At 40.1% G+C, this 12,726-nt stretch overlaps 1 protein-coding gene across 1 annotated transcript; it reads left to right on the top strand.

Moving 5' to 3' along the window:
* The first annotated feature begins 1,415 nt into the window (after positions 1 to 1,415).
* Positions 1,416 to 11,196, top strand: LSM12 (LSM12 homolog). The gene is made up of 5 exons (XM_007432278.3): positions 1,416 to 1,790; positions 3,672 to 3,805; positions 5,946 to 6,055; positions 7,865 to 7,991; positions 8,807 to 11,196. The coding sequence occupies exons 1-5, from the start codon at positions 1,670 to 1,672 to the stop codon at positions 8,897 to 8,899; spliced, it is 585 nt and encodes a 194-aa protein (XP_007432340.1). The 5' UTR covers positions 1,416 to 1,669; the 3' UTR covers positions 8,900 to 11,196.
* Positions 11,197 to 12,726: the final 1,530 nt, after the last annotated feature.

The following is a 12,726-nucleotide window of genomic DNA, read 5'->3' as shown; positions in this document are numbered from 1 at the left end:
TTGAGGTCAAGATACAGTAGCCCCACTTTCATAAAAAGCCAGAAATTAAGATTAATGTATGCTCCCAAATCTTATTTGTCCAAAATAGGGATTCAATTTTCAGAAAAAATGCAGTCACGTGTTATCTATATTTCTACAAATTCTATATATGCTCTGTATTCGATGATTTTCTAATGTGTTTAGGACTGCTAGCTAGCTAGCTAGCTAGCTAGCTATCTATCTATTTATTTATTTATTTATTTATTTATTAAATTTGTATGCCGCCCATCTCCACCAGTGGGTGACAATTATAGTAGCACCCTATTTTATCCGTAAGTATTTAGGAGGAAATCTATTGAATTGCAACTGATCCTTCAAAATAAATGCCTGTCACTGCCTCCCTGCCTTAGAGACTATCAGGTTTAATGGGATAAATTTTCATGAACTGCATTCTACTTCTACTTCTTTGGACACCTGTGAGCTGTCCAAAAACCTCGGTATAATAAATTAGTTACTGTTTAAGATGCCACAGGAATTTTGTTATCTGTTATCTATCTACCGGGTGATTTGGGGCCAGGCACTCTTTCACAGCCCAACACGACTGTCGCGGGGAAACGCTGGAAGAGAGCCTGCTGCGGTCACCATCTTAAATTCCTGGAGGAAAGACAGGCTATTAACCTGATGAATAAACAATAAACGATCCTAACTTTTTTTCATCCGAACTAAATGCAATTCGATTTATTCCCCCCATCCTAAGGGGCGGTGCATTTTTGACCGTGAGATGGAAGCCCCTGCAAATTTTCCGCGAGTTCGCCTTCCACTCCAGTTTTATTGCGGGTTAAATTTACTCTCGAACAGGCAGTCTGCAATCTTACAACTGAAATGCAGGCACGCTTGGTCGGAAGCAACCTCTACTACTTAGTCCAGTATTCCTCAACCTCGGCAACTTGAAGATGGGTGGACTTCAACTCCCAGAATTCCCCAGCCAGCCATGGAATTCTGGGAGTTGAAGTCCAGCCATCCAAGTTGCCGAGGTTGAGAAATACTGATGTAGTCAGTGAAACTATCTGTCTGTTCAGCGGGTTTAGGATTGAGGCTGCGACGTATCCCCTAGTAGTAAGGCTGAAGTTCTATGCTCATTTATTGAGAACAAGTTCAAGCAAACCTTTAACGGGTTTATTTCAGGGAATATCTGCATAAAATCCCGGCACAAACTAGCTCAATTCACAGGACATTTCGCCGGCTCAGGACCACCCTATTGACGTCCATGCCCCGCCCATTTCCCGGAGCCCCGCCCCCTTTTAACCGGCCCCTGCTCCCCGTCGCGTTCTTTCCGAACGTTGGCATGGGATCCTCGCCCCTCCCTAAGAAGGAACCGCCGAACAGCTAGCCAACCGCCTCTCGCTTTGCGAGGTGACATCACGTGCGTGCGTGGGTGCGGGAGGGGCTGACGTACAGGCGGGGCGCCGTCGCCTTGGCCACTCCTCGTCCTTTTTTTTTTTCCGCCTAGGCTGAAGGAGCCAGGCGGCTAAAAGGGAATTGGCGAACGCACCGGGCCCGGTTTGGCGCGCCGGGATCGGTTTCGGCGCTCCTTTTCCCCGCGCCTTCCCTTCTGCCACTTCGGCGAAGGCTGCAGAGGCGCAGCGGGGGCGCGAAGGGTGCCGCCGCTGCGGCCTGGGCCTGAAACAAGATGGCGGCCCCGGGCGAGTACTTCAGTGTGGGCAGCCAGGTGTCGTGCCGGACTTGCCAGGAGCAGCGGCTGCAAGGCGAGGTGGTGGCTTTTGATTACCCCAGCAAGATGTTGGCGCTCAGTATCCTGACTGGAAGAGGGGAAAGGGCAGGGGAGAGCTCCGGTAGGGCAAGGGGACGCCGGCACTGGGCCTGCGAGGGGGCTGTATGGGAAGGGGGCACGTGAGCTCGCTCAGCTCGATGCCCCTTCGGCAGCTAGAGGCAGTTTGAGGAGCTGTGACAGATTTGGGAAGGCTGGGGCTGCTGCTGGAATGAGCTCTACGTCAAAGACGCCGGAAATCTACCAGCGTGGTTTTGGGGGAAGGGGCCTAATTTTGAAAGAGGAGACTCGACTGAAGGGCTATCTGGGTACTATTTAAGCCAAGCCGTTTTTGTTTGAATATGGAATGAGGAATCTGGAGCAAGAGGTGAACCTGTACAGGAAGGGAGAGCCATTAGGTTAACTTAGTTAAGGAAGGGGAAGTGAATGTAGTGTTAATGGATGGATAAGAGGTGTACACTGAAGCCTAGAAAGTGCTTTCTGGCATCGTAACAGGGCAGCCTGGAAGAAAAATTGGAGGATATGTTAAGACTATCCAATTTATGGAGATAGGGTGAAGGGAAACTGTTTTGAGGAGGAGGCATGGAGGAGGAGTGTGGAGTTTTGTTGAGAGTGAAGTTTTAAGTTAAATCCGAGGAGGGTTGGAGGTAGTGTTGGCTGATAGAAAAGCATCTGAGCTTGACTTGTGAGTAATTCACAGAAAATGTGTATCACTTCACTGCTATTGCAGTCCTCTGGTGGGAGGCTAAGGATGGCTAGTAATACAAATGTATGAATAGTTCTATTTGAAAAGCATTATATGCAAATCAGTATATGTATGTCTTCATTTGCTGTTTATGTAATTGCTTTTGATGTATCTATGAAGTGATAAGTGTATGTATATGTAAATCCTTCCTGAGACTATTCGGTTTGGGATATCTATCAGCTACTTACTGTTATGTGAACTGGAATGCAATTAGAATTGGAAAAAGATTTGTGGCAAAAGAGAAAAGTGCATTTGGGGAGTCTTCAATAGTTACCTCTTACAACTGGTATGGATCTTCACTGAGCACATTCAGGCAGTCATGGCCTGGGCCATAGTTCTTGAATTGAGGAAGAACTCAGAGAACCTAACTTTATGAGTGATGGGGAGGGTTAATAGACCATTTCAGTGTGATATACATTCTAGTAATTGAAAGGCAAGAAGCCAGGCTTGGAATAACATGTCCCAGCAATACAGTGGTCTGTCTGGTATCTTTCTTCACCTTGGCAATGTGTAACGTAGCTGGTATGGCAGCAGGAAGCATTTTTCTTGTTTATTAATATGCCATAGTGAATCTCTGTGGGTTCATGGAGACATGAAAGGGTAACTCCACACCTTCTCTACCTCCCAAGTGCAGACTTCATTTTAACCTGTATGGCTTTAAAAGGATGAACTATTGTAAACAAATTCATGGAGGATAAGGACTATCCATGGTGCTGCAGAGTAGCAGCACAAGATGCTGTTGCAGTCCTCTGGAGGGAGGCTGAAGAAGTGAATCTTTCATCTGATTCAAAAAGCTTGTTCTTCACTTTCTTTTATTAGTGACAATGAAATTAGTGTTCTGGGTGACTTGGCAGCAGCCACATGGATGTATACGACCAGTCCACAGAGATTTTGTGTGTCCTTACAGCAGTTTTACAGCGGGACTGATAAAGCTATTAAGAGAATGAGGATGGGGTGGGGTTTGGTTTAGTTAGCACCTGTTGCTGGATATTTTAAGTGAACCAATCCTGTGTGGATGATTTTGCTTGCAACTATTCTCAGGAGGCAATCCTGATTATATTGGATGTACCATAAACACAAATTCTTCCTTCATAGAGGTGTATCATTCTCTGAGCTGCTGTACAACTTTTGTATGTTTCCTTAATGTTTTTTCCTCAGAATGCCCTTCCTCAAGTGGTAAACCTAACCATGCAGATATCTTGCTTATAAATTTACAGTATGTATCAGAAGTGAACATAATTAATGACCGCACAGAAACACCCCCACCTTTAGCTTCACTCAATGTTAGCAAGGTAAGAATCTTTTGTGAAGATGGGTTTTCAAGTCACTGAAAATATTGAAGGTACATTCACAAACTATTCACCGTATAAACTGTTTCTTGTTTAATTCCAGTTGGCTTTTAAATTGCACCTTGACGTTCTTAACCATGTCTTTTCAGTAGCAACACTGTAAACAGTTTTCAAGTTAATATTTTTTTTCTGGTAAATTACTTGTTCAATATTGCCTAATCCAGGAATTCTCAAACTCTGGTACTGCACTTTTATGAAATGGTGAATGAATTTGTGCAACCCTTATGAATAGATCAAATGATTTCATTTGGGCTTGGGGTTGGCCAAGAAATAAATATACTACTATGTTTCATCATATTTTCTTGACTTTTACCTGCACTACTGGTCAACTTTTCTCTTGCCACCCAACAAAAATATTTTCATTTTGAAAGGCTAGAAATTTAAAATAAGATAAAAATATTGAACTTTGCTAACATGTACACGGCAAGAGACACCCTAAAGGTTATGAATATATCTTATTCTATCTACAATATCTACATTGGAAGTCATAAGCCAGCAGAAGACCACTTGCCAGTCCCAGTACTGATAGATAGTTTAACCATCTTTCACAACTCACTCCGTGGTTTGCTGCCCATTCTTGCTGTGCAAGCCAACTGCAGGCTTGATCAGGCAAAGTGGGAGCAACTTTTGATAGAGCATGTGTTTTGTGGGCACATGTCTAATTGCCTTAAAAATAATTATCCAGTATTCTTCCTCTAAGTTTCTCATTACCCCCAATTTGGGAATCCTTAACCCATAATAATTTTCAGGGCAACATAAAGTACCATAGCTATTGCTTAAAGAATGCATTCTTAATCTTGAGAGTAGTTTACTGTTCAGCTATATCTCATTTCCCTGATGTATTTTAGTTTGACAAAGCAGCCTTCCCTCAATGTTGTATATGATTATAGGTTATAGTGGACTGAATGGGAGAATGCTAGATTCAAGAAAGATGGCTTGCCTTCTTGTTTATCACTGGAATGAGGTTGTCTGTCCCTATCAAGGGCAGTGGGCCAGCTGTTCATTTATCAGGGTTTTTTCCCCGTTTTACCTAAAAGCCTGTCTCCAGTTACTGATTTTAAGGCTCTTCCTTTTCCCATAGAGGATCTAACTTGATTGCCTGGAGTTGGGCGTGATTATATATATGTAAGCATTTTGTAGGAGTAATGGGAGTGAGAAATCTAGTGTTCAGAAGTTCCTCATTTTCTACATCTTACATCTGAGATCTGGAAGGCTGAATAATACACATTTCAGCATATGCACTAAAAGAGTCAAGTAATCTGGCTTTGCATTGGAAATGCAATGAATGGGTTACAAGTATACAGCAGTATTTACAATCATACCAAGTGGGTATTGCATCTTGCAGAAATATTTACTACTATAAGGTCAGCTTACTGCCTTTCAGAGCTTTGGTTTTGGTAGTGCGATTTTGTTAAATGGGTTTGCCTAGAAAAATATAGCTCTCTTATATGCCTGTTGGGACTATATTCCCAGTTAAGTGGCTGCTTTATCTGTCAGAGCCTTCATTGGCACTTGTTAATTGAGTGAAAATATGGAGGTTTGTTGGTGGTGTTTGGTAGCCACATTTTAGTTCTTGCCAAAGAAATAAAACAAATGGATTTAGTTATGGAAAACAGTCCCAAATCTCTTTCCCATCAATAACGCTGTAGGAGGAACATTTTCTACATTTCTTCTAGACCAGTGTTGCCCAAACTTGGCAACTTTAAGATGTATAGATTTCAACTCCTAGAATTCCCCAGCCAGCATCGCTTGGGAATTCTGGGAGTTGAAGTCCACACAAAGTTGCCAAGTTTGAGAAAGACTGGTCTAGATTAAACTTTGGATATTAAATTGGACTATGTCAGCCTGTACTTTGTTTTCCCCTCACCTTTCCCCTTCCTCCCCTCTAATCTTCTTAAAAATACCTGATTGCTTCTCTATTTTAAAATTCTCTGTATTTTACATTGTTTGGAGATTTTTTCACCTAGTTAAAGAGCTTAACTTCATGAGATGGGATTTGTCCCATCTCTTTCACCTAGACTTTATCTTCCTGAATATTCCATTTGAAGATTAAGGTTACTGCATTTCTCATGCACCTTTACAGCTTGCAAACAAAGCACGGACTGAGAAGGAAGAAAAGCTGAGCCAAGCGTATGCAATTAGTGCTGGGGTCTCTTTGGAAGGACAGCAACTATTCCAGACTATACACAAGACGTAAGTAGTAGGAATTTATGCAGATATAATGGTACTAGTAGGTAACTTGTGAGCAGAAATTACTGTGGAATACATTCATCCCTCCCAAGCACTGTGATCCCAGAAAATGCAAATGGACATGAATTCAGTTTTTCTTTCAATTTGCTTGAAAACCAGGAGCTCAGAAATAAACCTGATTTTTTTTTTGCCCACTTTTTGTGATTGAAGTTGAATATGCTAGGTGGATTATTCTAAGTCCAAATAACTTGGGTTGTTATTATGGCTTTTTGGAAGAAAATGATATATGATTATTTGCTGCTGAACTTATGTTGGTGGTGTGAATTTTGCTTCATGAAAGTTTACTTCCTCATTTTTATCTAGCAAACTTGTTTTACATGACTTCGTGCAAGTCACCTCACCCAAAAAAATCCCACTGTATATTCCAGTTATTTTTGAGATACAACAGTACTTACAAAGGGTTTAAATTTATTCAATAATGAAAATAAAAATAATATTGAAACTAGTTTATTGTGAAGAGTGCACAGCTGCTTGTTAAAAGAACCAGCTTACAGCAAAAATCCCTGTTACACTCTTCCTGATTCATTACATGACTCTAATGTTAAATCTGGTTTTTGCAAGTCTAAAGACATTTTGAGTAAAACAGCACAACTTTCAAATGTCATGCTAAGCTATTGTGTGGTTTGTTTGTTTGATTTTGATTTAGCAGTATGTGTAAGTTCTTGTGGTTTATGATTTATGTCTTAGACTTATGTACAAATTTAATCATTTTATTGACAAAACCATAATTTAGGATAATATGTAAATCTGACCTGCATATCTCTACAATTATAAAGTTCAGCATGTACAGATGTTTAGTTGATTGAAAAAGAGGCTAATCTTAATTGAATGTTGTGGACTGATAAAAATAAAATTTAACAGTGGCTTTTTTGTAGGATTATATATATCAAAACACTCAACAAATTCAAGTTATGAGAAACTAGTATGGGAATCTGATTTTTATCCCCCCCCTTCCCCCACATTATGAAATGAAGTTTCCGCTCATCAGTTTTTGTTTTTGCTTAAAATTGGAAGCTTATTACTTACCTGAAGGATGTTTGCATAGATTATTTCAAATAAATGACTAACCTGTGTTGCCAAAAACACTGCTCATTCAATTGAATGCTGATGATATTGAAGATGGCATACATCTTCACACATATATAGAAGACCAGGACCAAGAATTCTACATTCAAATAATATGGACGCAGAGCTTCTGAATAAGCAGAAATCAAATTTGACTATTGGGCCTTACATCCTCCTCCTAAATCTAACTACATGTTTTCAAAATGTCAGAAAGTTACTTTGGAGGATTTGATGCTTTTATGTGACACTGAAGTAGCTCTTACCCATTCAACATATCTCCTGCTACTGCTCTTAGTCTGCCTTGGGGCTACAAACAACTAAAGAAAATTACACATTTTTAATTTCGGAAGACTGATTAGATTGTTTGCTGAATTAGCCACTCTTCTATTTGCAAAACCCTTTCCTTATTTTTCTGGCTTTATTGCATCTGCTCATCAAGTACTGACAGTTGTAACTTTTTTTTTTAGCTTTCTTGTAAGTTCTGACATGCTCAGGGGCCCAATTTCTATGGTGAATCCATGCTGAAATTGCTGTGTAATGTTCAGAAGTACTACTACTTGGGCTAAAAAGGAAGCCATTGGACAGATGGTCACAAGAACAAACAGCACTCTCCTGTTCCCTTTTCCCATTGCAACTCTATGAATTTTCATTAGTGAAACCAATAAATGTTCTCTGTGCTTCCTCCAGTATTAAAGAGTGTAAATGGCAAGAGAAGAATATAGTTGTGATGGAAGAAGTTGTCATTGCCCCTCCATACCAGGTGGAAAACTGTAAAGGCAAAGAAGGGAGCGCCCTAAGTCATGTACGCAAAATAGTAAGTATACAAAGATCAGAGGGCTGTCAGGGAAGAGAGAAGATGCGGGTCAAAAAACAGCTACACAAGCAAGCTTGACCTTGATCACAGAGATTCAAAAGTGAACTTGAACTGAATTCACACATCTTGCTCAGCCATTATATGGCTTGTTTTGATTTTGGCATAGTGTGAGCCAGCCAGTATAATTCATAAATACTGGCTTATACATATTCTGTGAACTCAAACAATTGTGGTTGATTCAATAATGATGCTGTAACAGACTATGGCCACACAATGTATGAATGCAGCCTTCATATGTGCCTCAAGCAATAACTGTTTTCTTTAAATTAAATATCTGATCAAACAAGAGGCAAGTTAAAATCCAGATGATTAAAGTTGTAGTTGTAGTACAGAATGGAACTTCACAATGCTGCAGTAGCAGAGCTATAATGAGAAATGTCTGTGTGTTCTATTTGAAGTTTTATATAGGGACGTGTTCTGTATGTCAAAAAACGTAATGCTAGTATGTAATCCCTTGGCACAATTTCCCCAATATTCTTTAATATTTGTAGTGGAACAAAGACATTCTGTGTTATTAATTAAGGTAAATGCCTTGTTCTTTTGTTTAGGTGTTGTGTTTTCTTCCTTTAAAGAAAAAAAAAATCTTGACCGCCTGTTATTGTTCATCAATGACCCTCAAATTCAAACTGTGCTGTAAATCATCTTGTTGCAATCAACATTTCCAACCTCATGAACCACTACTTTCCATGAGCATACCAACAGTCCCACTGTCTAAGACAAGTGCTAACTTCCTTGCCTCCTCCTTCTCCATCCAGGTCGAGAAACATTTTAGAGATGTCGAAAGCCAAAAGGTGATGCAGCGTTCACAAGTCCAGCCAACACAGAAGGAAAGCGCCCTCTCATCCTGAGTCCCGCCTGCCCTTCCTGGTTGCGACAGATTGCTCCTGCGGGGGGTGGGGGTGGGGGGAAACCCTTCGAACACGCAGCAGCAGATGACACAGACTTCTTCAAAAGAGGTCAGGGGAGGGCAGGGGGGATCCACTTCTATGTCGTGGCTACCCTGTAATGATGGGACCCACAGCTTCTGAACTTTAGACTTCAAAGACAAAAACAAGAGAATAATTTAAAAACTCATTCATTACTTGACTAACAGACTCTTTACTTTTTGCCCACCAGGTTTCCCCCCTAGAACAGTCAGCTGTCTTGTATTTGAGGTTTTTCTCCCTCCCAGATTTTTTTTCTGCTTTACTGAAATCAATTCCATGCGACCCCTGTTCCTGCTGTATGCTAGGAGAATTCAGCTCCCTAGTTGTCCTATTAAAAAGAAAAAAGAATAGAGGAAACAGAAAGTAATGAGCTGACTGTGGTGATGTAATTGGGACTTTTCTGTGACTGGCGATCTCATTTTGGTTTTTGTTTGCACAGGGCAAGGCTTGAATTAGCCTTATTTTTCTTATCTCGAAATATATATATAATAAATATATATATATATAAAATATCCTTTAAATATTTTTCTGCTTCTTGCAGTACTCAGAATTGGGATCATGGCAGAAAAAAAAAATCCATGCTTGTTAACAATCAAGCCTTCTGCAGTTGGTATTTTTAGGTATAATTCAGAAGAACAGATGTCTGCTGAAGCTTGGACTTCAGTGGGCCACACCCTATTGAAAATGCATACCTAGGGTACAAGGTTCTCCCATTTGGTCTTTCCACAAGTTTTATCTTGTACATTATATTGCCACAAATCTGAGCTCTGCTAATACCACTGGATTAGAAACTGCTAACCAACACTACAGATCATACTGTTAGAATCATTCTAACTTCAGAGGCATGAAAACTAGATTTCATAGCTTCCTCTTGGTCATGTACTGTTCTACTGACCACAGCAAAGCACACCAGGATTTTCTGTAGTAAGGGTTGCTCGGGTGAAACATAGGAGGAACAATCTGTATATTGTCCGTAGTGACCTAGCTGGGGCTGGGGAGGGGCATGAAGGTTTGGGCTGAATTCACATATGATTGTGCTCAGTCCTGCATTGGCCTTTTGTCCATGGAAATAAAGCATCTGAACTGGCAGGATAATAGAACAGCCTCAGTGGGATTTTCCCCTGCAGCATAGTAAAAGCATCCTTCCAGTGGCGTACAGCTGTGTCCATGGGCATCTGCAGGGGGGCAAAGAAGCAAATAACGTGTGTGTTCTGGTACAAATGATGCACCTCGTGTACCTGTATAAGATGTCATGATGCAAGTATATCATCTGTATGTCACATGACATGTTTTGACATCATGGCTTATTATGGATAGTGCTGTCTGCATAACTCTTAAAAGGACAGGTTACTTCAGCTTCTCTGTTTGAATATGTTGGAGATCAGAGGCAGTAGCTGTAGTTCTGGGAATCCAAGCATAATATAATAAAATAATCTCCTGGCGGGGGGGGGCTATAGGGTCACTTGGAGACACTGGCCAAAAAGTAGTATTCCTGTCCATAACTCTGCTGTACAGCTCTCAACTAAATTGTCAAAATGTTCAGCATTTGTATGATTTGCTTCTCCTGGACTTGCTGCTCTCAGGGTCCTTGATAAGTATCCTTGGTTTGGAAATACATTTTTGGCAGATATATGGGATATAAAGTTAAACTTAACAGAGGATGGGGGGTTGTGGTTGGGTTGGTTTTTTTTTTTTTTTTTTGCTATGATCTCTTCTCCCCTTTCCCCTTTTTTGTTATTTTTAAAAGGATGAAATTTTAAATAATTCAAGCCCTGCCTTTCAGAATGGAGGGATTTTTTTTTAGTATTGTCTAGCAAAACCAATAAAAACCCAGAATTTTTTTAACCATCAAACAAGCATTTGTGTTGGTGGGTTTGTGTCTTTAAAGGTGCAGGTAGAAGATGTTGGAGGAAGGAAGGATTCTACAGAGAATTGGAAAACAACATGCCATACTGTTTGTTGAATTGGAGGACACATGAGGATACACAGTTGGACGTTCTGTGCAAACTGGCATGCCAACTTGTGCACTCTGATATGTTCTGTTGGGTGTGCCCATTTTACACATTTCTCCATCACTTCTATATTTCCATGAATGAGATATGTTGCGGGATATTTTTGTAAAACGTGTGAGTTAATATTTTTGATGGTTGCAAGACAGTGCAACTTTAATGTAATATGGATGGAAAGCAGAAAAGAAAAGCTTTACAATACAAACCAAACCCTATGCATTTATTCTCCAGGACAAGCACTGAAATGATATGGTGGAGTTATATAAATTTCTCTGCACATCATATAGGTAACTTCTCATGTTGACAAAGTACCTCAAGACATTCTAGTTAGAAAATTAGAATGAAGTGAAGTGGATATGTAGCTGGCTCAAAAATTATACTCAAAAGTGTTCGTGAATGGTTACTTGTTAAACTGGGGTGAAGTGGCACAATTAGGGATATTATATTCAACTTCTATTAGCCACTTGAATGAAGAGGTATAGGGAATGCTAATCATATTTGCAGATGATACAAAAATGAGAATCCCACAAGACAGACAAATGTTTTTGATAAGTTAGAGAAGCAAGCTAGAAATACTAAAATGAGAGAAGTGTGGAGTTCTTGGGAAATTCAAAGATGGAATAGCTGGCTACATAGTAGTACTTAACTGCAACGTGAATATGAATCAGTGGTGTAACGTGACTGCAAAGCAATACATTTTATGTTGTATCAGCAGAAATATTTCCAAATCATAAGAGGTAATTGTTTTGTTTTACCCTGCTTTGGTTGGACTCTACCTTGAGTACTGTGTCTAGTTCTGGGCACCATATTTTAAGAATTCAGAGAACTGGAACGCATTCAGGGAAGGGCAGTGATGATCAGGGATTTAGAAAATAATCCTATGAAGAGAAGTTGGAGGAATGTTTGTCCTGAGAAAGGTGCAAGCAATAAGCACTCTTTATGGTTGAAAGGATGCCGTCCAGAAGAATATCAAGACCTGTTTCCTGTCATTCTAGAGTGCAGGACATTAAATAATGAAATTGTGTTACAGGAAGGCAGATTCCAACCAAATGTTTTTAAAAATTTACCAGCAACTTGACAGTAGAGTGAATTATCCAGAATAGTGATGCACCCTCCTCTCTGGATGTGTTCCAGTGGGGCTAGACAGACATTTTTCTGGGATGTTTTAATTTGGATTCCTGGGTAGAGCAGGGGCTTGGATTCAATTGCCTTGCTGGCCTCTTCCAGCTCTATGATTCTATGTTGGGGCTTCCATATGAAGTGCATAGTAGTTTATTTCCTTTTGGATCTGTATACTGCCTTTTGGCTAACAGACAATCAATGCATTTTTAAAAAATCTATTATTTTCTTTAAAGCCACGTAAATAGCTATTAGTTGTGCCTGCTTGTCTATGGCATAGTTTGTCTTAGCTCTCCAAACTTGAGGTTGGTTTGGTTTAAGAAAGATGCTCTATCTGGGTAAAAAAGAAGAGTGTGAATAAGTTGTAAAAACATAAGGGATTGCCCTGCCTTCTGGCTCTCCTGCTACTGATTTTGGCATTATATATTGCTGCTGGCATATAGATCTTGGAAGAATGTGTCAATAGAGAAAACTTGCATACACCCAGGGTTTAATCTAGCAATGATAACTGAAATGGTTTGTGCACTGTAATCAGGTGAGTAAAAACAAATTTGATAAACATATAAAATTGAAGTAGGCCGGAAATGCCCAACAATATATAAGACAAACATAAGTTTACAA

The sequence above is a fragment of the Python bivittatus genome, unplaced genomic scaffold (assembly GCF_059951505.1).
Source record: "Python bivittatus isolate LINGU-HERP-01145 unplaced genomic scaffold, Pbiv_v1 ctg000410_np1212, whole genome shotgun sequence".
In the NCBI taxonomy this organism is placed as follows: Eukaryota; Metazoa; Chordata; class Lepidosauria; order Squamata; family Pythonidae; genus Python; species Python bivittatus.
The sequence above is the reverse complement of the archived record's forward strand: the minus strand, read 5'-3'. Positions and strand labels throughout refer to the sequence as shown.

Coding starts and splice junctions, on each gene's coding strand:
- LSM12 (XM_007432278.3), top strand. CDS start 1,670: ATGGCGGCCCCGGGCGAGTACTTCAGTGTGGGCAGCCAGGTGTCGTGC. Junction 3,806..5,945: donor CTTCACTCAATGTTAGCAAG/GTAAGAATCTTT, acceptor GCACCTTTACAG/CTTGCAAACAAAGCACGGAC. Junction 6,056..7,864: donor TTCCAGACTATACACAAGAC/GTAAGTAGTAGG, acceptor TGCTTCCTCCAG/TATTAAAGAGTGTAAATGGC.